Source organism: Grus americana, chromosome 8 (genome assembly GCF_028858705.1).
Source record: "Grus americana isolate bGruAme1 chromosome 8, bGruAme1.mat, whole genome shotgun sequence".
NCBI lineage: Eukaryota > Metazoa > Chordata > Aves > Gruiformes > Gruidae > Grus > Grus americana.
Genome location: NC_072859.1, coordinates 33,837,558 through 33,860,919, shown reverse-complemented (window position 1 = coordinate 33,860,919; position 23,362 = coordinate 33,837,558). Strand labels below are relative to the sequence as shown.

General features: G+C 45.0%; 2 protein-coding genes across 10 annotated transcripts in view; both read right to left on the bottom strand.

Moving 5' to 3' along the window:
* The window catches only part of RAVER2 (ribonucleoprotein, PTB binding 2), a 67,498-nt gene extending 66,189 nt beyond the window's left edge, over window positions 1–1,309 (bottom strand). For all 9 annotated transcript variants that reach the window (XM_054833126.1, XM_054833131.1, XM_054833134.1 and 6 more), the window contains exon 1: window positions 1,024–1,309. In XM_054833126.1, coding sequence (XP_054689101.1) covers window positions 1,024–1,197 — 174 coding nt within the window. In that variant the 5' untranslated portion in view covers window positions 1,198–1,309. The remainder of the gene's footprint in view (window positions 1–1,023) is intronic.
* A 10,660-nt stretch (window positions 1,310–11,969) lies between these two features.
* CACHD1 (cache domain containing 1) overlaps window positions 11,970–23,362 on the bottom strand; it is a 112,070-nt gene continuing 100,677 nt past the window's right edge. Inside the window, exons 20-27 of the mRNA XM_054834029.1 lie at window positions 22,834–22,994; window positions 22,035–22,121; window positions 21,702–21,818; window positions 20,601–20,752; window positions 20,054–20,215; window positions 19,153–19,230; window positions 18,089–18,190; window positions 11,970–13,666 (exon numbers count right to left, since the gene is read on the bottom strand). Coding sequence (XP_054690004.1) covers window positions 13,428–13,666; window positions 18,089–18,190; window positions 19,153–19,230; window positions 20,054–20,215; window positions 20,601–20,752; window positions 21,702–21,818; window positions 22,035–22,121; window positions 22,834–22,994 — 1,098 coding nt within the window. The 3' untranslated portion in view covers window positions 11,970–13,427. The remainder of the gene's footprint in view (window positions 13,667–18,088; window positions 18,191–19,152; window positions 19,231–20,053; window positions 20,216–20,600; window positions 20,753–21,701; window positions 21,819–22,034; window positions 22,122–22,833; window positions 22,995–23,362) is intronic.

Genomic DNA, 23,362 nt, shown 5'->3' with positions numbered 1-23,362 from the left:
GCTGCGCTTACCTGCGGGTAGTAAAATTGCCTGTGCTTTAGAAGGAGAGGGCAAAAGACACAAGGAGTGGTTTAGAACACAAGTTGTAATTACATTTTTTTATACTCGTGCATCAAGTTGACTATTTGGAGCTGGTAGAGATCTGGTAAGTGACTGCAACTAAACCACCTCAAAATCTGACTCACATGCATTAGTTTTAAGGGTTCACCGATTTTCTCCTCTGGACTGCAGTAATTTGAACGGAATTTTCCTAAACCACCAACAGCTTGCGGAAAACCACTTTCACTGCCTACGCACTGCTCACCTCCAAAAAAAGCTCCAGGCTTGTAGTTTTTTAGCTTTGCTCTTGCACAGAACCTGGATGAGTTGCGGGACAGTAAAGTTGCCCTACCCACCTGGATGCCGTGAGGACCGCTAACGGGCCACACACCCGCCGTTGCTTCCCTTCTAGTCACACAAGTGCAATTAGCACGCTCATTAGCTTGCTGATTTGCACACCTTGCTGCCTGTCGTACCCCCCGGGTTTGCCCCGGGACGGCGGCTGCTCCCTCACGCCGTGGGGCCTGACCCCGGTTCCACAGGCGGGCAGGTAACCGCGGGCATGGGCACGAAGCTGCCGTGGAGCCGTGCCCTGCCAGCCCGACGTTGTCCCCCGTGGATGAGGGCGACGGTTCCCGCCGCGGGGAGGACAAGCTGGAGCCGCTCTCCGCAGGCACCGCGGTAACAAAGCCATCCGCCAAAGAAGGCGTCGGGAGGAGAAGCCCGAGCGGACCCGCGGGAGGAGGAAGGGAAGCTGCATGCAGCCCCCGAACTCCCCCGGGAACCAGGGCAAACGCGGGCCGCCGGGCAGCCCCGCACCTCCCTCGCGTCGGCCCTGGGGAGCGGCTCCCCCATGGCACCCAGCCCCGCTCCGAGCGCTCCCCCGCCCCGGGACAGGCCCCCCGCCCCCGGGCACGGCCCGCCTGAAGCGCCGGCGGGAGCGCGCCACGCCGCCGGCCGGCTGAGGGGAAGCGGCGGCCGTACCTGGCTGCTGCTCTCGGCCGGCAGGTTCCTCAGCAGGATCTTGCGCCTGTTGCTTAGCTCCCGGCGAGTGCTCGCCAGGCGCCTCGCCACCTCCTCGGCCCCCAGCGGCGGCGGACGAGCCCCCCTCGGCGGCTCCGCGGGCAGCCCCGCGCCGCGTTCGGCTGCTGCCGCCATCTTGCAGAGCGCCCGAGCGAGCGGGGGGGAGACGCGGCGGTGGGCGGGCGGGCGGCGGGGGAGCCGCGGGGCACGGTACGGCGGGGCGCGGGGAGCCACGCCAGGCCCCGCCGCGCTCCCCGCCCTCGGCCCGGCCCGGCCCGCCCCGCTGGCTGGCCGCGCCCGCCGCCCTCTCTCTGTCCCTCCCGGGGGAGGCTGAAGTCTGCGGAGCCTCCGCTGTGAAGCGTCGTGAGGGGGTAGCGGGCTCGGCCTCCGCGCCAGCCCCGAAAGAGGCACCCCGGCCCGGTGCCGCGCAAAGGCGGTGAAAGGGGCGCAAAGCTCCTGTGAGGAGAGAAGGACGAGGCTGGGGGAGCGGAGAAACCTTGAGAGGAGCTCGGTAGTGCACGGAACGGCCTCAGGCTGTGAGCCCTGTGTGGGGATAAATGGGGATCAGAGGGTGAATGAACCCCATCTCGAGTCAGATTTTAGGGAAGGACTTGGGCATTCCTGAGGAGAGTTTGAGGCTCCATTATGAGGGAAATCACCCTGAGAGCCAGCATGATGGAGACACCTCAAGGAGGCCAGGGCCTGGACACTGGCCCTCTCCCTCGCTGAGGCAGGATGTGGCTCATCGTTCCCAGAAGGTATCGTTCCCCAAAGTCCCACTGTCAATACCTTCCGCAGGTACGAGTCCACTCGGAGAGACTGAAATTCAGAGTGACAACAAAATAAAGCAGATCTCGAGCGAACCCAAATGCGCCATCGGAGGTTAGCAGGCATGATGGCCCAAGATGATCTCGTTCTAATTTTGTTCTTCATCAGAAACATACCAAACAAATTACTAAGCATCCAAATGGGTAAAGCAACGCCTGGGTGCTGAGCTGGCAGCAAAAGTCACCTTCTTGTTGGCAAAGCACCGTGTGATGGTAGACGGGTAGGAGCAGGGCTTGTGACTGTCACGCAAAGAAATGGAGCACAACATCCCAATAGAAGGAAAGTATTTCTGGGGGTCACTATAAAAGTTCACTTTCTACAAAGGCTCCCTCTGTAAAAATGTTTCACTGTGTTAGTATTTTTTTAATTAAGTAAAATAGGTTATTCTCTTAGAAAATTCATTTCTCCTTAGCATAGTTACTTGCAATGTCATTTACCGCACAGTAAATTTAGCTCTTAACGTTGTCATCATTGCTATAAATGAATGAAGAAAAATTTAAATATTTGTATCCATTTTTAGATATGAGGCCGACCACAAAAAGCAGGCAAAAGAGAATCCAAACTTGAAAAATAGTAGTCTTAAAAAGGAAATTGGAAACACACTTTGAGTTAAATTGGGTCTATGTGAATAAATTTTTATCAAGAAAACCTAATTCTGGATGATAATTCTTGACTAGGTTTAAAGTGCCATTTCAGAGACAGGATTACCAGTTACAGAAAAAAAAACAAAACAAAACAAAACACCAAACAATAGTGGTTTTAGAAATTGCTTTGGTCCAAACCAATGCTAGCAAGTTTAGACTACAAAGAATCTTGGACCTTCATTACTCCCAAAATGAATTTAAAAACTACTGAGCAAACAATCAAAGTACTTTCTGTTGGGTTTTGTGTATTATTAAAAAATTTGTCAGGGCTGACAAGCTTCTGTTCAAGGGCTTCTTTTTCCCTAATTTTTTTTTTAAACAGGTCATGTTGTTCATCCTTCAATATTTGCATGATGTTTAATGAATTTTTGGAAATGAGAGGTATGAAGGACATTTGTAAATAGTTCATGTATGTGTCATGGGAGTATTTGAGAACCAGATTCAGCCTGTCCTGAACAATATTAGCTTAGCCTTCATACTTAAATCAAGAAACAGGAACAACTATTACAACAAATTATTAGTGTGAGATCTGATCTAAAGCAAATTTCATATTCTTGGAAAAGCAAGATTTTCATGGGTCAACATTCTTTGAGAAATGTAACTGAAAAATAAGTATATAGCTGCTATTTTTTTCAAGTTTCAGATGAAGATTTGCATTTTAAAACTATGAAATATCTTTTCCAGCACAAGCTGTGAGGTATAGGCTTAAGTCCTAAGGATTCACAACATATGAATCATGCTACCTATACAATTATCCTTGGAAAAGATAAAGAAATTATGAGTGAAAAGTCTGCTAGTGACTATTTACAAACCGATTTTCAGGTCAAGCTATGAAATTGAAGTACAGATACTAAATACTGTCTCCTCAAAACCTATCCAAAGCATATCACGGATTATGTGATGTAAATTATTCTGGGACCATGAAAAAGACTGCTCTGGTAGGAATACTGAAACATGTAACTATCTCCTCAGAAATAATTACCAGATTAAACTGTTACAGTAGAAATTATGGATCTGCTCAAACATCATACAGTTTAGTGAAGCTAATGAAGTAGTGAAAGCAGAGTAATTAATTATACCATTAATTTTTCCAGTTTGAAGGTGGACACTGGTTTGGGGTTCTTTTTATAGGCTGCAGGTGTATCTGAAGGAAAGTCATTAAAAGTTAAAGTGCATTGCTAAAAGAAATAGTTCAGAAACAAATAGTTTGATATTAATGGCAACAATAAAACTACTGCAGTATTAGTTGTAAATAGTTCCAGAGAAATATAAGCATTTTTCTTGCTTAGAGATACATATTTAAAAGATTGCATTTTGTAGGTAAAAGTATTCATCTTTCTCACCCTCGTGTTCACGTTTCATTCTGTGCACAGGTAGGTTAAGGAATTGCCCGCACTAAAAGGCAACTACAAAGTGCTGCGGGAAGGGAGCAGGAAAGATCAAAGGTATCAGCATTGTCCATGGAGGTGGTCCATGAAAACGAACAAGGAAGTAGACCCCGCAACACCTCGTATGACAACCAAACGGGCATCAGCACCAATAACCAATCTGACCTGAGGAAATATTCCCTCTTGAACTCAAATGTCATCCCTGCTTTGAGCTACAATACACCCTCAAGCAGGTACCTGGAGAATTAAAATAATTAAAATATAAATATTGCACACATTGCAAGCCAGCAATCTAGCCTCTGTTGAACCTCCACAAACACAGCAATGCATTAGCTATGCAGTTCTCATTTGCCAAGTTCATCTTCTGCCTTCAGGAATTCTCCCATTTTACCATGCAGCTTCTGCCAGAAGTACCAAAACACCAGGCTGGTCACACAGGTTACTGTCCTCTCTGCTGGTTTTGGCCAGCCCTCCTTCAGCTCTCAGCTGTGTTCTTTATAACTGCTAACTACTTTGTAACAGTGACAATAACTTGTGTAAGCTTGATCAGTCCTTGCTAACCCATGCTGTGAGAACTGACACAGGTTAGGGAATCCTTTCACAACCCTCTGCTGCTCTAATCTGCAGGACTGGGAAACATCTTCGAGGAGATGCTGAGATGGTGCAGCTCAGGATGAAACGCAAGTGGTAACAATCTCCACCCAGCTGCACTCAGGAGAGGAAGAGGACAGTAAGCCAATGTATGTATTTTCCTTAAAGAACTTAATCTTGTTGAATACCAACCATCCCTTCTATATGCAGACATTGTATGCGTATGTTTGTAGGAGCACACTGTTACTCACTTTATGTTGCTGTCAAAACAAAGCCCTACACGTTTATGCTTTGCACTCTAAACAGTCCTCAGTTTTCTAATGCACTTTCATTATGTTTCAATACTGCTGCAAAAGCAAAAAGCACTGTTTAAAAAATAGCAGAAAAGTATAATGATCTGCAAGTGTAACTTTGGTTGCACTGCTGACTTGATGCTATTATACAGATAAGCCACTTTTTGCCTTAATTTAATTTAGTTCACTAAATTCCTTGTTAATTAAGAGTAATGTACCCATCCACAGCAGTTGCTTTTCTGGCTCTTCTAAGCTGAAGATTAATTTACCCGTGCTTCTGCAGCTTTGAACTAATACAAACCGTATCTATTTTTTTCATTTTTATGGGATGAGAGTGTTAAAACAGAATTGTGTCACAACCATTCCTTCTGAATTAATTAGAGATGCACTCAGGCGTAATTGTCCGTGTTCAAAAGTATAAACAAGTTCAGATCTGTGCAGATGAAATAAAAGCCAAGATTGAGAACATCTGCTGGATCTCAAAGACCCATCTGATGTTCCCAGGTATATGAGGTACTAGGAATGTATCTGTATCACTTTTAGATAAGCACTTTCTTATATGAAAGAGAAATCAGAACAATTTTCTAAAACCTGAAAGCATGCAATTGGTATTTTTCCTGCAATGAGGGTGTGGAATCCATCAATTGCTGCAAATTCGAAGCTTCCATAAAAATCCCTGATTGCTAGCACTACTTGATGTGAACAAAGCGTAAACAATACCATTCTCTTGAGTCTGTCTTATGGCCGCTGTTTCAACCTCTAGCCGCTCCTTTTGTCTCATTAGGAAACTGAAATTTTGAAACCAAAAGATATAGATGCAGTTGTCAACACCAGTAATTAGTTCAGTGATGATCATCTAGATGCTTGTTTACCTCACAAATGCATATTGCCTCCAAAATAGACTAGAGGCGCCAAAAGAAGTTCCTTTCACCATTTTTCTAAAAAAATTTACATATATTTGGCATTCTCAGTGTAACATTCCATAGTGCAGTAGCAGTGGGGATCATAAAGAAACAAACGGAATTTGATATCAAATGACCAACCCAGAGCAGCACAGTGAGCAACCAGTACCTCCAGTATTCTGATGAAGCAAAAACTTCGTAACCCCTCTGTGCAGCTACCGCATAGTTGCAGGCTTCAGTTAGGATTACAATTCACTAATTAACCATAAGAATAACTCAGCATGTCTAGACTGCAGTTTTGTTGAGACAGGTATTGTGACATAGTAAGTCCTCGCGACTAACTGCTAAGCTCATTTTAGTACTAGAGAGATTTTCATTAATGTTTCATTCTGCAGGCACTTAGGAATTGCAGTAATATAGGATCAGACTTCAGGTCCATCAAATCACATCCCAGCAGTGCCCGTCTTGTTGAAGAGATGCCAGATGGGCAACAGATTGCTTCAGACACCACAACAGCCACACGCTTCATTCCGAGTTGCATTGCCAATAAAGTCATTTTTTTACTTTGCTCGCGCTCCTTTGTGGGAGCCGTACATGTCCTGTACATAGGTCACATTCACTGGGATACGTCAGGTACTGAGGTGTATGACCAAAACGGGGTGTTTCTTTACCCCTGAAACGTTCTTCCACACAGATACAAAAACACTTCAAGTGACTTTGCCCACAGCTGAACACTTTCTTTTTAAGTGGAACCTGATAGCTATTAAACTTGGTGTAACACTGCTCCTAAGTGCATTAGGAATGATGGATCATCTCAGTAACAGAGTGGTTAGCAACTTCTCCTCAGTTTCCACTCTGTAACGCAGTGGTCTGCAAATAAACAGTAAAAAGATAAAAGAGGTAAGAGCTATAAGTTATAAAGTGAGTAATTCTTCTGAGGAAATCATTGCACTGAAACATAAGGTAATGCTCTATTTTGGGAATCGTAGTCTTTGCGGTAGAATTTATAACCTTTGTTGCCTATCATTAGCAAATCCGTGTGAAAGTTATATTTAAAGACAGCAAAAAAAGAGTAAATCTCAAAACAAACCACCACAAAACAAATCCAGCTTTCTGAATAATAATGAAGAACGAAAGAAAATAAGATCAATCAACAATTACAACTTCAATAAATGGTCTTAAAGGCCAATGTATTCACAGGGGAACCTCAGCAATACCTTCTCCAGAAACAATGCCCTCCCTGCTTTTTAAATCACCATTCTTCCTTGCATAGGCTTTATTTTTCCGCATTCAGAGTCCACTTCAAAGTTAGTAATAACTTATTGGCAGCAAGTACATTTTGGCAATTCTTGTATTAAAAAAAAATTCTTTGGGTTTCTAGCAAGAGCAGGTACAACCCCACATTCCTACGCAGAGTATTTTTATTGGCTAACTGGTTAACATGCTGCAAATTGTAGTTTCAAATCATTCTGTCTTGGATTCTCTATAAGGGCTTATTTTCTAGGAACTGGAAAGTAATATTGATAGGTCACAGGAAATTGTGAAATCATTTCACATCACAAAATAGTGAAATCCTAATACTGAGTTAAAGCATTCACTAGGGTAAATCGCCTTTACTATCTCATTTACAGCCCCTACAGATACGGCCAACTATAAACTTGAAGAAAATCTTTGACTAAGTGAATAGCTAGTACCTACTGGGAGTGAACAGGCATCCTACCAGCAATTAGTTTTGATATGATAAGCCAGTCAGTGATTTATCCCTGCCAGTGGGGGCTGGAATTTGAAACACCCCCACAATATTTTGTCCTTAAAAACGCTGTAACTTGTTAAATATGGAAAACTGGCATAAAGGATGTAATGCAAGCTAAACTTTCCCAATGCATTCTTAAAAAATTTATGAGACTTTAAAAATGTTCTACCATTCAGTTATAAAAAGGTTTCCATAGAAACTGTCATGCAACATGACTTTTTGCTATAAACACACTTACCGAAGTGTCTGGCTTCTACATGTTCGTTCTGTTTTCACAGGGAGCAAAAAAAAAAAACCAACAACCCATCCCCTCCCTCCTGTCCAGATTCTCTGGCTGAGGTTACAGCAGTAACACATTTTGACCTGTTTATAGAGATTTCCTCAGTTAAACTGCAATGGAAATAAATACACTTAAAAAGGTTAATATTGTTTTGCAGGAACTAGATCACATGGTTTAATTACTCAACCCTTAATCTCTCACAATTACATGTGAAATGCATACATTATGCCAAGAGAATTGATATTGGGAGCAAATTAATTGTTGAAGTGTCAGAAAGTTAGAAAACTGAAAATAAGTATACTAAAACTATTTGACCATGTTCCCAGTTTCCTGCACTTCTCAGTGCCAACCTATCTCAGAGTGTCTGTCTGGTTTCATTACCTCTAGGTGCAGTGGAAGAGTTTTAAAATTAGGAAAAAAATCCATCAACATTGACCAAACTGGAAATATTTGGCAATCTAATCCAAGGCTGGCCCATTGTTCAACTGGTGTGATACTGCCTGAGTTTACAGAGGAGACATGGCCAGTTTCGTAAGAGCTTTGGCCTGGCATGGCACCACCTCTTTCTGCGCATTTTTTTTCATGCAAACATACCACTTGTATAAAGTGCTGACTTGCCAATCTGGGAGGCTGAGGTGGTTCCCTTTATCCGTGGGGCTGTTGTACTTGTGCCCTCACGTTTCTTTGCCAGGTCGAGGGTGGGGTAGAAAAGATCCTGCACTATGCTTTTTGGCTAACAGCTTCCTTGCCATCACCATTTTTGTTCCATTAGTGGCAAGAACAGCAGAGAGCGCTTGTTCAGGCAGCGCTCCAAGAAGCTGGTGTTTTTACCAGTGTCAGCTATAAAAATGTAGAATAAAATAGAAGAAAACATAATTGTTACTGCTGGCTCCCAGGTTCTGAGAGCAGTACCATCTACTGCCACCACTAATGAAACAGTGAATTTCTTCCACAGAACTTAGACAAGGCCACTACGATTCATCTGTGAGCTGAAGGTGAAACTTCCAGATCTAATGCACGTTCCGCCTCTGCCATCGAATTCGTGCTTCTCCTCTCCTCAGGCCATCACTATTGCTAAATGGTATCGACTGCCACTTTCTGATGGGCATAGAATTGTGTCACATTACAACAAAAGCCATGGTTAAACCAAGTAGGTCTTATTATTTAAAGGAAACTTTTGTACTTCAGACATTTATTTTCCTTTAATGCATTACTAGATCAACTGTTTACTGAAAATCTCATTGGAAGTTTGCAGAAGAGAGGTAGACGTGATTAAACCTTTGCCTGGAATGGTGCAGGCAACCAGTAAGTGCATGTTGTAGTGCAGGCTGCCATGCAAAGGCAGCAGCTCACTTTGGAAACTCCTGTTCACACAGAGCGTCAGATGTGCTCTAAATTTCTGCCAGTTCAGGCTCCTTTGGGTTCCCAGGCAGAGGATCTGCGTACCCCAACCTCAAAAAGCACAGACCAACGCAGGCGATATAAACGGTGCGGAGGCAGGGAGGCATCAGGCTTCCCTACGGAGATGAAACTGGCAGCGTTTCTGCGCGAGCGCTGGCAAACGTACCAGCTACGCTTGGCACTTCACTAACAAGGCAGGGGTTGGAGGACTTCACTCTTGGACTACTTGAGTGTCTAAATTCCACTGTAGCCTTGGCTTCAGAAATGCGAGCCCTTCTGGGCCAAGGTCCTTCCGTGACTCAGTTCAGAGCACATAAAATAGAAAAAATAATTACCTCTCATCACACAGAAGTGCTGCAAGTAAGAAATATGAAATACTTTATGGCACTTCTATTACTTTGTCGTAGTTAGGCTCCATGGCAAAGGGGGGATTGTACAACAAAACAACCCAACAGTTACCAAATTAACTGCTGTAGGAATTAATATTCCAAACATTGCTGAAAGCCTAGTGCAGGCTCCTTTGAAAATCCCAGCCATAGCTGGGATTCTCTTTTAAAAACAAATGAAACGTGTCACTAAGAGCTATGAACACTGCAAATTGATGTCTGCACTTGCATGCAGCCTTTTAGGTTACCTGCACTCTCTTAACTTGATCCAGGACTTCTGCATCCTATTTTTTCCCCTTTTTCCGTGTTTGTTGCCAGCTTACTACCATAATTTGTACTCCGACAGATCTACTTTCTGTCCTCATCACCATTTCTGGGGCGCTTTACAGAATAAAGCATTTGAAAGCTGGAGACCTCATTTTGACCAGTTATAGTCACAACTACTGCTGCACATGTGAACATCTCATGAATTCTCATCTGTCTTCTCTCTCATTGCCAAGGGCAAAGATAATGATTTCATGGCTTAAGTGGCCTTATAAAATGTTTGTGGGCAAATTGTACCATACTCTTCTTTCCAAGTCACATTTCTTTATCAAGGTAATAATGTAAACAAATAAAAAAATTGTTTCAATTAATTTTCAAGCAATATATTCTGAACATGTAAACAGCCTCTTATCTCTGGGCAGTGTTGCTTGGATGGATGACTTGCTTGTTACAGGAAAAAATCAATACACTTCACAATTCTCAAATATGTCAATTTAATATTAGTGAACACAAATCAAAGGGAACACTCATTTTCATTTCAAAAAAAACTTGTTCTGGAAGAATGAAAGAGAACCTACAGGAAATGAATACAACTAAATTTCAAAAAAGAAATAAGTGGAAAAGGAATGGCCATAAAGTCTCCCAGGTGGAGGGAGGGAGGATACATGGCATGAGTCCAAGTCAGGCAGCTAACTGCTCGTGATCTTGCTCCTCAGTCACCACAGTAAAATAATAACGGGGAGGGAAGGCCACAGCAGCAACACGGGCAATAAAAGTGGAAGAGCTATGATGCACCTTCTTAGAACCTTGATAACATCCATGTTCCCTCCTTTATCAGTTTGTTTTTTCTAAATGAACAATAGTATCTCTACCAGCATTCCATCTATTCCTGCCAGCACAAGGTTAGCCGTCAGCATTTGACAACGTGATCTGGCACACCTCTGTGTGGTTTCCCTTAATTATTCCTTAATAGCAAGAGCTTTGGCTCTTCTCATTACTTCAAGTATACACAATGTTGTCCAGACCCCACGAATCAATAACAGTTTGCATGTCCTAGAACAAAGGTAATGAAGCAGCAGCGAGGTGCAGCTCTACAAAAGCTTGCAAAGGTTAAAGCAAGGGGCTTCGATTGCTGTGACTTTCTGATAGCTGTTCAAAGAGCAGCGTAACGCTTACCTGCATTTCTGCAACGGCTGCAACAGAGAACGCTGCAAGCAGTTGCTGCCTGGCTTGTAATTTTAACAACAAAAAAAATCTCTCCACTGAAACAGTATTGTAGTCAAAAGAGTAACTAATATCATTGCATTTCACAATGTATGTGCATATTCTAACATACTCATGTTACTTTGATACATTTTGAAAAAAAATTATTTCTGCCACTATAAATAAGTAGTACAGAATATGCCAGTGTAGGTTAATAAGTGTATACATACAACCTGTAGTTAACACACTGCACTTTAATTAGAGCTGGACTTAATGACTTGCTTCTCACTACAAATGTGCTCCGCAGCCTCATCTGGTTTAAATTAACATCAGCACGAGAACAGGCAGGCAAGTGCAGATCAAGCCAAAGGTGTGCTTTTTCTTTATTTGTGTTTGGATTATTTTATATGCAAGGAAACTATTCTAATGGTGCTTGACATAAAAAACTACAGCTGGGGAGCAAACACTCAAGTTCAACAACTTCTGCTGCATAGTGAGATTCCTTCATATGTACGTAGATGGGCAAAATACAATTTAAATTCCGCTTTACAAGTCAATAACTTCCAGAGACACTTTTGTCATGTGGTAACAGCGTTTGGCTGAATTTCAATGGGTTACATGCGCAGATTTGAACAAATAAAGTCCTAGCTACAACTTCAAATCTCATTTACCTCTGAATTTTAGTGAGAACACCTTTATGAGTTCTATAGGACTAGGAAACCAACACAACATCTCATTGGATGTTTTGCACAAACTGTTACTAAAACGTAACATTTCCCAAATAATGACAAACAGGCTAAAAAAAACCAAACCCAACTTTAAAACACATGCCCATACCATCATTTATATGTAAAGTTCAGATCTTTCAAGTTTGTTTATAAAAACCAGAGGAACCTGACCAAGTGTTTCACTCCTGTTATAGGACTCATTCAGACGGAAAATTCAAGGAAATTGAGACGGAATAATTTCAATCTAGCCGGTTATCCACAGAACTATACTTTATATACAGTTTATTTCACTAGAGATTTTAATTTTATACATAGTATAAAGGGGTATCCTGATATCACACATATAGTTGTTTTACTGTACTGTTTAAAAACCAATTTTTTACATAATACCGTATTAAGTACCATATTAATTAAAACAAGTGATTTTTTTAAAAAAACTACATATAAAATGGGTGTTTATCATATGCACAGTGCAAGAATGTTTTTATATCATTGTAATCACAAAATGTGAATCTAAAAATACAACACTGTGATTTACAACTAATTTATAATTATGATGCTCTTGTGTTGTAGACAGATTGATTAATCCTTGTTTGAATTACCAAGCAATGTTAAATTCCAAACAGCAGCAGCTTAAAATTATGATTTCAGAAAGATACCTTCCACAGTAACCCAAGTTTTACAACCCACTGGTTTAGCCCTACTTCTGATCTTGATAGCGTCCTACGGAACCAGAATGGCACAGATTTCATTTGGAATTATCCAGTAACTAATGCTAAATAAATTTTTTATTACTTCCACACAGGAAACCTTTAAGGATGATCAAAGAGGTAAAGACAGGAGGTTTGTGGGCAGAATTCTCAGAATTTTTGTAACGGAGTGCAGGATTTCTCCTCTGCAAATAGGAAGAAAATACTGTAATATAAATCAGGTTGTAATATTTACAGAAAACAATTGTGGAAAAGAAAGCATTCATAATGTAAACACGTCAGAAACGACTTCTTCATTTTCCCTTTTGCAGAGCGGGGCAGTGGATGAATATCAGCTAATAAGAAACAGATGTCTTCCTCGGAAGAACCGCTTCACCATCACAGAGTATATGTGGTAGTTGTGGAGAATTGCTAACGTGTTTTCTCCCCTCCCTCCCCCCGAAGTTTCAAGTTCAATAAATAGTAGAAAAATAATCCTTTACTTAAAAATCTTGAGATGCATTGTCCCAGGTTCCATACAGCAATTGTCGGAGCAGTGAACTTTCTACGCGCAAAACAAACTGCAGAGAAACCAGCAGCCTTCCCCCCCCGCCTCTATCTGGCACTTTTTTAGTCTTCAGCTGCACAGATTTCTGCTCTTCCAGTTAAGGAAACCAAATCATCTCTGGCTCTTTCAAGCTCGCTCTCTCCTTTTGGCTCAGCATAACAGGGCTCCCAAAGCTTCAGCTGCTGTATATAAACTTGCGTCCCTGTTTTCGGAGGTCTAACGTGCCTCCTGCTCCATTTTATTAAATGTTTTGGCAAGTCCATTCATCAAGCGCATTTCCCTTCCATTTCAGAGCCAACCTTACATTTCTAAAAATGTAAAGCTTTTATGCCTAACAGTTTACTCAGGAAGGTAGTTAAATCATTCCTGGTGAAAAGCATAGAAACAAAGCTGCCCGGTGCTGCATGGAACATTGTTCATGACTTATGTTTCTTCTGTCGTCATTCATTAGCATTCCGCATCCACAGTGTGTACCGTGACTGCAGCCTGTAAATGGTGGCTGTGGTGAAGAGTTGGGTGGTGCAGCCGGTAGTGGTGAAACTTGTGACTCAACAGGGCAGCTGTCTGTGGCGGCGTGTCCAGGTCTAAGTCTTCGTCGTGGTTTCCAACATCAACGCCGGCCGACAGTGGGTCGTTATTGCATGGAGGGTTTTCGCTGTCTTCCTGAGGACTCATAGTGCTGTAGCCTAGAAAACAAACGGGCAGGACTGAGGGTTAAGAGCAAGGCTGAAAGGTCAATACTCCACGGTGCTGACTGCTGCACCCTTCATGGAATCAGACACAGCCTGTGCTTTATAGAGACTAAAGCAATTAATGTTCTTTAATTAATAGAAAAAAACCCCAAACCAACCCATCCTCTCCTGGAAGTTCATAATGGATCCCTGTGTTGGGTTTGCGTGGCAGGGTTTTGGTAGCGGGGGGGCTACAGGGGTGGCTTCTGTGAGAAGCTGCTAGAAGCTCCCCCTGTGTCTGACAGAGCCAATGCCAGCCGGCTCCAAGACGGGCCCGCCGCTGGCCAAGGCCAAGCCAATCAGCGCCTCTGTGATAACATATTTAAGAAGTAGAAAAACACTTAGAGGGGGAGAGCTTTTGCAGCCGGAGAGAGAAGTGAGAAGATGTAAGAAACTCTGCAGACACCAAGGTCAGTGCAGATGGAGGGGGAGGAGGAGCTCCAGGCGCCGGAGCAGAGATCCCCCTGCAGCCCGTGGTGAAGGCCATGGTGAAGCAGGCTGTCCCCCTGCAGCCCATGGAGGAAGGATGAGGGGGTGTAGCGATTCCACCTGCAGCCCGTGGAGGACCCCACGCCGGAGCAGGTGGAGGCACCTGAAGGAGGCTGCGGCCCGTGGGAAGCCCACGCTGGAGCAAGTTCCTGGCCGGACCGGTGGACCCGTGAAGAGGGGAGCCCACGCCAGGGCAGGTTTGCTGGCAGGACTTGTGACCCCGTGGGGACCCCACGCTGGAGCAGTTTGCTCCTGAAGGTCTGCACCCCGTGAGAGGGACTCCATGCTGGAGCAGGGGAACGATGAGAGGAGTCCTCCCCCTGAGGATGAAGAAGCGGCAGAAACACCGTGAGATGAACTGACCGTAACCCCCACTCCCCGTCCCCCTGTGCCGCTGAGGGGGGAAGGTTGAAGCCGGGAGTGAAGTTGAGCCCGGGAAGATGGGAGGGGTGGGGGGAGGTGTTTTAAGAGTTGATTTTATTTTCTCATTCCTCTACTCTGTTTTGCCTAGTAATAAATTAGATGAATTCCCTCTCTAAGTTTGGTCTGTTTTGCTCGTGACGATAATTAGTGAGTGATCTCTCCCTGTCCTTATCTCGACCTACAAGCATTTGGTTATGCCTTTTCTCCCCTGTTTGGTGAATGAGGGGAGTGAGAGAGCGGCTCTGGTGGACACCTGGCCCCCAGCCAGGGTCAACCCACCACAGTCCTTTTTGGCGCCCAACGTGGGGCTCAAGAAAATCGAGATAAGGACAGTAATTGGAAGAGGTAACGAGCAAAACATTGACTGAACGTAGATTGAGAGTGAAATAGTGGTGAAGGGACGAGAGGTGGATTCTGTGTGTATTGTCTACTCTTGTTTAGTGTTGTGATAGTGTTGCTTTGATTTTGGTGGGGGGAATTCTTTTTCTTTTTCCTTGTTGATGTGATTAGTGTGTGTGTAGTTTTTCTGTTGAATATGTTTTAATAATTCTTAAATATGTGATTCACAGAGGCGAGGGGTGGAATGTGTTGGGTTTGCGTGGCAGGGTTTTGGTAGCGGGGGGGCTACAGGGGTGGCTTCTGTGAGAAGCTGCTAGAAGCTCCCCCTGTGTCTGACAGAGCCAATGCCAGCCGGCTCCAAGACGGGCCCGCCGCTGGCCAAGGCCAAGCCAATCAGCGCCTCTGTGATAACATATTTAAGAAGTAGAAAAACACTTAGAGGGGGAGAGCTTTTGCAGCCGGAGAGAGAAGTGAGAAGATGTAAGAAACTCTGCAGACACCAAGGTCAGTGCAGATGGAGGGGGAGGAGGAGCTCCAGGCGCCGGAGCAGAGATCCCCCTGCAGCCCGTGGTGAAGGCCATGGTGAAGCAGGCTGTCCCCCTGCAGCCCATGGAGGAAGGATGAGGGGGTGTAGCGATTCCACCTGCAGCCCGTGGAGGACCCCACGCCGGAGCAGGTGGAGGCACCTGAAGGAGGCTGCGGCCCGTGGGAAGCCCACGCTGGAGCAAGTTCCTGGCCGGACCGGTGGACCCGTGAAGAGGGGAGCCCACGCCAGGGCAGGTTTGCTGGCAGGACTTGTGACCCCGTGGGGACCCCACGCTGGAGCAGTTTGCTCCTGAAGGTCTGCACCCCGTGAGAGGGACTCCATGCTGGAGCAGGGGAACGATGAGAGGAGTCCTCCCCCTGAGGATGAAGAAGCGGCAGAAACACCGTGAGATGAACTGACCGTAACCCCCACTCCCCGTCCCCCTGTGCCGCTGAGGGGGGGAAGGTTGAAGCCGGGAGTGAAGTTGAGCCCGGGAAGATGGGAGGGGTGGGGGGAGGTGTTTTAAGAGTTGATTTTATTTTCTCATTCCTCTACTCTGTTTTGCCTAGTAATAAATTAGATGAATTCCCTCTCTAAGTTTGGTCTGTTTTGCTCGTGACGATAATTAGTGAGTGATCTCTCCCTGTCCTTATCTCGACCTACAAGCATTTGGTTATGCCTTTTCTCCCCTGTTTGGTGAATGAGGGGAGTGAGAGAGCGGCTCTGGTGGACACCTGGCCCCCAGCCAGGGTCAACCCACCACAATCCCTTTCCCTGTCACGGTCTTTGTGTATAAACTTTGGGGACCTCTGATCTGTACCACCCCAAACAGTACAAAACAATCATGCATTCAACAGTTTGCTAGGGCAGAATCGCTAGCACTGATTTTAAAAACAAAACTGAATTTTTTTTGGGGTGGTATCTTTTAAGATATTACTTGGATTTTTAAAACCAGACAAGAAACAGGTGGGATCCACTACCGTTACCTCTATTCCTATCCAACTACATCCTTCCTAGGAAGGATCGCTGGCTATCCTATCTGGAAGAAGCAGAACTTCTTCACATCATCTTGTTGTATAATCAGTGTTGTTATTTTCAAAAGGAAGAGAGCGCTTTTCACCTGCGAGGGTCTATTTGCAAAAAACAAGCATGTGTTTTTAATGCTGGCGAGCTTTCCATAGAGATAAAGAAATCTATTGAATCCACATGGAAGTGTTTCACACAGCAGGTCCATTAAGCCAAATAGTACTGACACTTCCAGCTAAGCATCGGTCAGGTTTCCAACTTCAGACACCTAAAAGAAGTGTGTTAAAAATACCCGGCTATGTACCCAAAGCTGGTTCTCATTTCCCGTGGGCTGAGTCGTGGTTTCTAGCTGGCAGAGAGGAACTGGGGAAGAATAGGCAGCCCTTTGAAGAAGGTGGAATGACACGAACTAAAAATAGAAGCGCACATTTCAGGAATAGGTAGACGGTTACTCTGCTCACCCCGACTAGAAAGATGGGAAGGATTTGCTAGGACTACAAGAAATGGAGCCAAAGGAGCATTAGTTTAGCAAATCTACCTCAGCACAGGTAATCTGGCCCCAAATCCAGGGTAATTCCTCCTAGAGCAAGATTGTCTCTCAGACATCTGTTCATCCATGTTTCAAGGATTTGGCCATCAGATTTCCTGTCCCTCAGCAATTCCATCAGTGCAACCACTGCCTCAGTAATCAAACAGGTCTGCTGTAACATACCCAGCCGCTACGACACGCAGCCAGAGCTGACATCTGTGCCAGACTGCCTTGTCTAGCCCTCCGTCTAGCCTCCTCATGAGTCAACAGCATGACGCCCTTCTAACAGCTTTCAACAGTTAAGACGACTTAGTCTCAGAGACGTATCAAAATTCCCTGAACCTAAACAGGGTTGAAGCGCATGTGTGTGGCAAACACACATGGCTGAACACCCTTTGCTGCTATATAGATACATACTTAATGTTGATCGTTATTCGCTTAAAGGTGACATAAGATGTCCTCTGCGGTGATGGTATGCACTGAATGTGCAGCTGAAAGGCTAAGGAGGCACCTGACACACTGGTCTCTAAATCCATGCTTGCTTCAGCCCAGCAAATGCAGGTGCCCAGCACACGTTGCTAGCATTTCATGGAAGACGTGCGTGTCATGTCAAAGAGCAGAGCAGTGGAGATGCCGAATTGACTGCAAGGGATTTGCTTTCTCTTGTGAAGTGGGAGAGGTCCATTACCTCAGCTGAACATCTAGACTGTTAGGGCTGGCGATGGAAAAAGAGCATAGTAAATGTAGTACTGTGTGTGTCAGTCTGAACTCTGGTCACCCCGTGAAGCTGGCAGAACCCACAATCAGACGGGGAGCACGGCATTTAGCTGCTGCTATAGTGCCGCTCCGACAGAACCAATTCCCTCGCTGGACAGTATCTGCTGCTGACGGGTGTCAACACTGTTTAACTGCAAAGCAATAAGGAGCAAAGGTTTCTGGTTTGGTTTGGTTTTGGCAGCCCCGTCTGCAACGTGCCAGATGTCTGAAGGAAACTGAGTAACCACAATCATTAACCTGGGGCCAGGGCAGCGATTCAAGCTCTTACCGTGGTCACTCTCCGTTCCCGATCGCCCCCAGTACCGGCGTCTGCGTTCTGGGCTGTGGGCGTGCCGCTCTATTACCGCTGCTATAAACCGAGTGTTACTAACTGGAAGAGAGAAACAAACAGAACTGGGTTTAAAGAAAGTGCTTTTACTGAATTATATCAGTGGGACAAATCAGGCACCGGGGAACAGGCCTTCTGCAAACTAATCCTTCTCAAATATTACTTCTTCTAAGATGACTGTCAAGCGACAGAGGAGCAGGAGTAGAGAGACGTGTTTAAATGTGGAATAGATCAAGATCCGGTCAAATTCATTCACCTCATCCACGTGGATTAACGCAAGTTACAGAATTACTGGGTCAATGCTAAAGAACCTGTGGCAGCACTGAAAGATGACTCAAAATGAAAGTAAAAAGGACTTGGAGAAGCAGTAGGTGCAAGCCATGAAACTCAGATACGCTTCTTTTTCAACCTTCAAGTGTTGACACAGTTTCAAATCTTGGGTATTGTTTTAGTTCTGTTTTGGTGAGAGCCCTGAGACAGGGATCAGGTCTGACTCTGGAGCTCTCCCAGAGTTTAGGTCCATCTTACAGTACACCAGCAGCATATGCAAAGTGCCATTTTTACCGAATGGTAAAGAAGTACAAGCATCCCAAATCGATGCAAATGAGGTTTACCGCCAGGTTTGCTGAATGTACATGCCACACTTGGCCTCTGCTTTCCAAGGCTCACCAAAGGTAGGAGTTTTCCATACCCTCTGCTGTCACGACTGCAGTTTTTAAGCTGATCAGAGCTATTTATGGAAGTGCTCATGGTGGTGGGCCATAAGGGGCAAACCTCCTCCACACCTAATCGAGATTAGCCTTTTAAAAGTAAGAAACGTAATTTTTCAGCATGAGACTAAAGGTGCACTGGAAGTTACAGTCTAAGTTAAAACATTGTTCTGTCATTTTCTGCTGCTAATCAGCACAGGGCTTCCTCATGTGGTTTTAATTGTAGCGTACTAAGAAAACAAATGGCTCATTTAATCTTTTTTTTTTTTTACAGCAAAGTGATTTGGTACTTACTGATTCCTCTGTCTTCATGGCTGTCATCGTCTCTCTCATCCCTATCGTTTTCCAGGTTCGACATACGCACTGACATTTCTATACATCATTACAAACAGAAAAATGCAACTGTTAAAAGAAAAATTTTGGATCATCTTACTAACAGCCATCACCCTGGAAATACAGTGGAAGCACTTTGCGTTACTGCATGAAGAGATGCAGTCTGAGCTTGCTGTGCTCTTTTTCCCAGCTGGATGGGGCTAGGGATACCAGGAAAATGGATACACCTACCTCTCCCTGAAAGGAACAGGCTTGAAAGTTTTGAAGAAAGTGAACTGATTCAAAATAGAGCCAGGGTATAATCAACTCAAGAGGTAATTAGCCCTGATGACACTCCTCTGTATCTTTCTACCACTATTTCTCCCAAACACAGCTTTGTCTCTCCGACTTTAGTGGTTTTATGGAACACACATTAAAAAAAGACACGTCCAAGCAGAAAGGGCATGAAAGCTGTAATACTCCCAAAAGCACCACTAAAGATAGGCGATGGGTGTGCTCTGAGGAGGTCCAGACAGCTGTGAAGCTGAGCTTCTCGATTTAGCTCTAGAAAAAGCGTGGCTTCAGCCTCCTGACAAGAATTGCACATGAAGGTTTTTGGGCAGACTGTCTTCGGGCGGCAGCAGGTCTGGCTGCACCCAGGAGAGGGCAGCAATACACAAGCACCCTGGACGAGACCCGACTTTCATAAGGGTCGGCAAAAGGGAAATAAACCGGGGTGAAGCTTTGAAACAAAACCAAGGAAAGAGGTTTGGGATTTTTATTTTGGTTGGTTTTGTGGGGGTTTTGGTTTTTTGGGTTTTGTCTTTTTTTTTTTTTTCCAATTCCCACCCTACTGTTTCTCTCTCAAGAGTTATCAGCTCACCCTGTGCAGCCAAAGGTGACATGTGCTGGTGACTCCTCCGATGTATCTGGTGCCGATACGCGTACACTGCTAGGACAAGCACCATAATGCAGCCCATGATGCCCCCAGCCACTGGGCCAACTGGTGCACTTTTGATCATGTTCAGAGTGATTACCTCATCTCCTAAATCAAAAGGGACAAAACGGAGGAAAACACCCTGTAAGTGCTCTGCAGAAAGGATTAAATCAACATCTCTGAAGATTAGAAAAGATCTTGAAGGCTTTCTAGGTGCTTAACTGCACATATGAGGGCAGCACACTTTATATAGGAGGAGAAATTCAGAGAGGTACATCCTAAGGACAGGAATGGGCAGTACACTCAGCACACATCAAGACTTTCAAAAATATAAGGCTCACAACAGGCAACTTTATTGCCTGATGAACTATTTGTGCTAATTTGCCACTAGCATAAAGGATAAACGTGCTACGTGAAGCACGGTCTGATGCTGAAAATGCACATTCGTGAATGCAAACAGTGAAACGCAGCATCTGTTCAGAAAGGCAGTTACCTATAGCTCCCAGGTCATCCACGTACGGGCTCTTCGCTCCCACAATGCCACCGAAGCATTCCTTCTGAGGGGCGCAATAGGACTTATCCAGATGGGTCTTCCCGTCACTGTCTACCATACACCACTCGCAGTCCAACACGCCAAAGCAATCCCTGGAAAGCAAAACCGAAAGAAGACCGTATTTACTTTCAACACTTCTCCTTTGGCACAGCTCAGTCTATCTTAGAATTGTGAGACAGAGGGAGGCCAAAATCATCCGTAAACCCTCACGTATGTAACGTTTGGCCCCAAAAAACTTCTCATTAAAATGTTCAAGTACCACAAGGGAAGTTATACTGGGAAGCTGCATCTCCAGCGTGCATCTTCCAAGTCTGTTTGCTTTGGGTTTTATCTCCATCATTCAGCCTGAGCAAAGGGAGAACTTCCTACTTGTAACTCCTCCAACAAGGCCTTTCTCAGCACGGTGAAGCCTGACTACAGTTCCACCCTTTTTCTGCAATCCTTTGGCAGACGGAAGAAAGGATTTGGAAAGTCTGGTCAGAGCACGATCTGTTCCAGCAATCTCAGTTCCCCGGAGGCCGCTCATAACTAGCAAAAAAAATAAGCCCTCAAGCTTCTCTACGTCATGGCAGGAGTAGAACAGAGAAGCAGGAAACCAGACGCTGACGGGCAGCTACCGTCTCTAACCTGCTCCAAAGTCACTGCCGCAAAGTACTGTCTGCTTTCTGCGAACGCTTTAGTCCACACACTCCTCCGGACAAACACAGCAGCGCTCTCCATTTTGCTAAAAGGAAGAACTTGTCATCCTTTCAACAGCAAACCTTGCGCTTGCACAGCTCTCGGTTCTGAGTCACAGAGTGCGACAGCAAAGCCACTTGTTTGCTATTAATGGTGTTACGTGGCTCAAACGCGAATACAGAGGTCTTCTCTCTGCGCTGCAGCATAATGTCATCATCAGCGTGTCCGATAATATCTCATTCTGGCATCATACTCCCCCCCCCCCCTTTTTTTTTTTTCTTTAAAACATGTAAGGAAGAGCTATTTTCACTTAATTATTTCAAGACGACAGTATATTTTGAGGGATGGAGAACGCCACTTTACCCGCTCTCTGTCCTCTGATTGCACTGAGTGTTAATACACTGTGGGAGAGCGTCCTGGAGGCTGGGATCGATCGCTGTGAAGGTCATCGGCTCCTGATGAACTTCACAACTCGGATTCCTATATGGGGGCAAAAAGTAAAGCCTTGTATTACAAGAGTAGTTGAAGCACAATCAGTGAAAAACATCATTTTTACCTGTTACATATCGTCTGCTTAATTGTACTAAAAATATTGTCTATTCTAGCCTGTGTCACACTGAGTTAGCGTGAACAAAAAGTAATTTCATTCATGAACGCCTGTCACACACAGTTCCAGCCGAGGCGGTTGGTTCTCACCTGCTTTCGGCGTTGGTGAGGTTGCCGGTACATTCATTTACCTCCAGAGGGCACTCGCAAGGGCACTCACATTCGTTCTGTTCCATTCTTCAGGGGCAGAAAACACACAGAAAACGCATCAGACATCGCACCATGATTTTAACCCCCCAGCGCAGCTCCGGAACAGCAGTTCACCACGGAGAAGGCTGTTTGGCGACCTTTCTCCTTCCCCAGGCACACAGGGATCACTCTATTCTGCACTGGGACTGAGGACAATGTAATAACAAAGCCTCTCTCATCTGTTACCACCTCTGAAATTTAAAAAGCAGATGAGCCCCTGGACAAGTCTCGAGCCTAGACGTAAGGATCCTTCTCGCCCGTGCAACAAACACGTAATGATGCTGGTGCGGGCAAAATCTTCTGCAAGCACCTGGACGCCCTCGATGAAAAACTACAGCAATCCACAGAAAATCACAGGTATTAACGTGCCAGCACAAAGGGCCTGATCCACAGATAACCGCCCCGAGAAACTCAATCTGTCACGGTGTTTAACATTGTCCACCCAAAGCAAAAAATCGTGTCGGAACAAACTACCCTGTGTTTTACCACACTGGCAACATGGCAAAGGATCACAGGTATGCCAAGTCACCGTGCCCCTTACAGACAGCGTAGGTAAAGTAAGGGGTTTTTTCACTTCAGTTTTGCAATACATGTTTTCATTTAGCTTATAAAATAAGCGTATTTTTACAAAATTCAAATTAAGAAAGGGGGAAGAAGTAAAAACCTGGACCGGCCCGTTCACTTCCCAGCTCCTGCTCACCTGTGGCAGTTGAGGCAGAGCCTGTCCACCATACTGCAGGCACAGAAAGCGAGCGAGTCGCAGGTCTCGTTGACGATTCCCACGAAGGCGTTGGTGCCTGGGATTCTCGTCAGCCTGTACTTGGAGCAGTGACTGCCGTGCACAAGGTTTGTCAGATCACCCTAGGAAAAAAGAAGTCGTGTTACCACTGTAGCAAGAAACCTGGGTTTTAGGGAGTTGAAGACTTTCCCCCTTCCAAGGAAACCTACTGAGCTGAGGGAACACAAATGCATGGGAGCGCCACCTTCATAAAGAAAGAGGTTTATAAAATTGTTGATCAACTTGTAGAGTTTTGCACATCTTCCAAGCTACTGCTGGGTGGAAAAATAGGAAGAAATACGCTTAGCTTGTAAAGATTATGAGACGTGGCAGCAGCATTGAGTCCGATATCCCGCCGACAGCAGGTGACACCTCACCCCTCCGCATCGCACACCGACCCGTCCCCATCGTGCCAGCCAGCGGTGACCTCCGCGAGAGGCTCCGCTCTGAC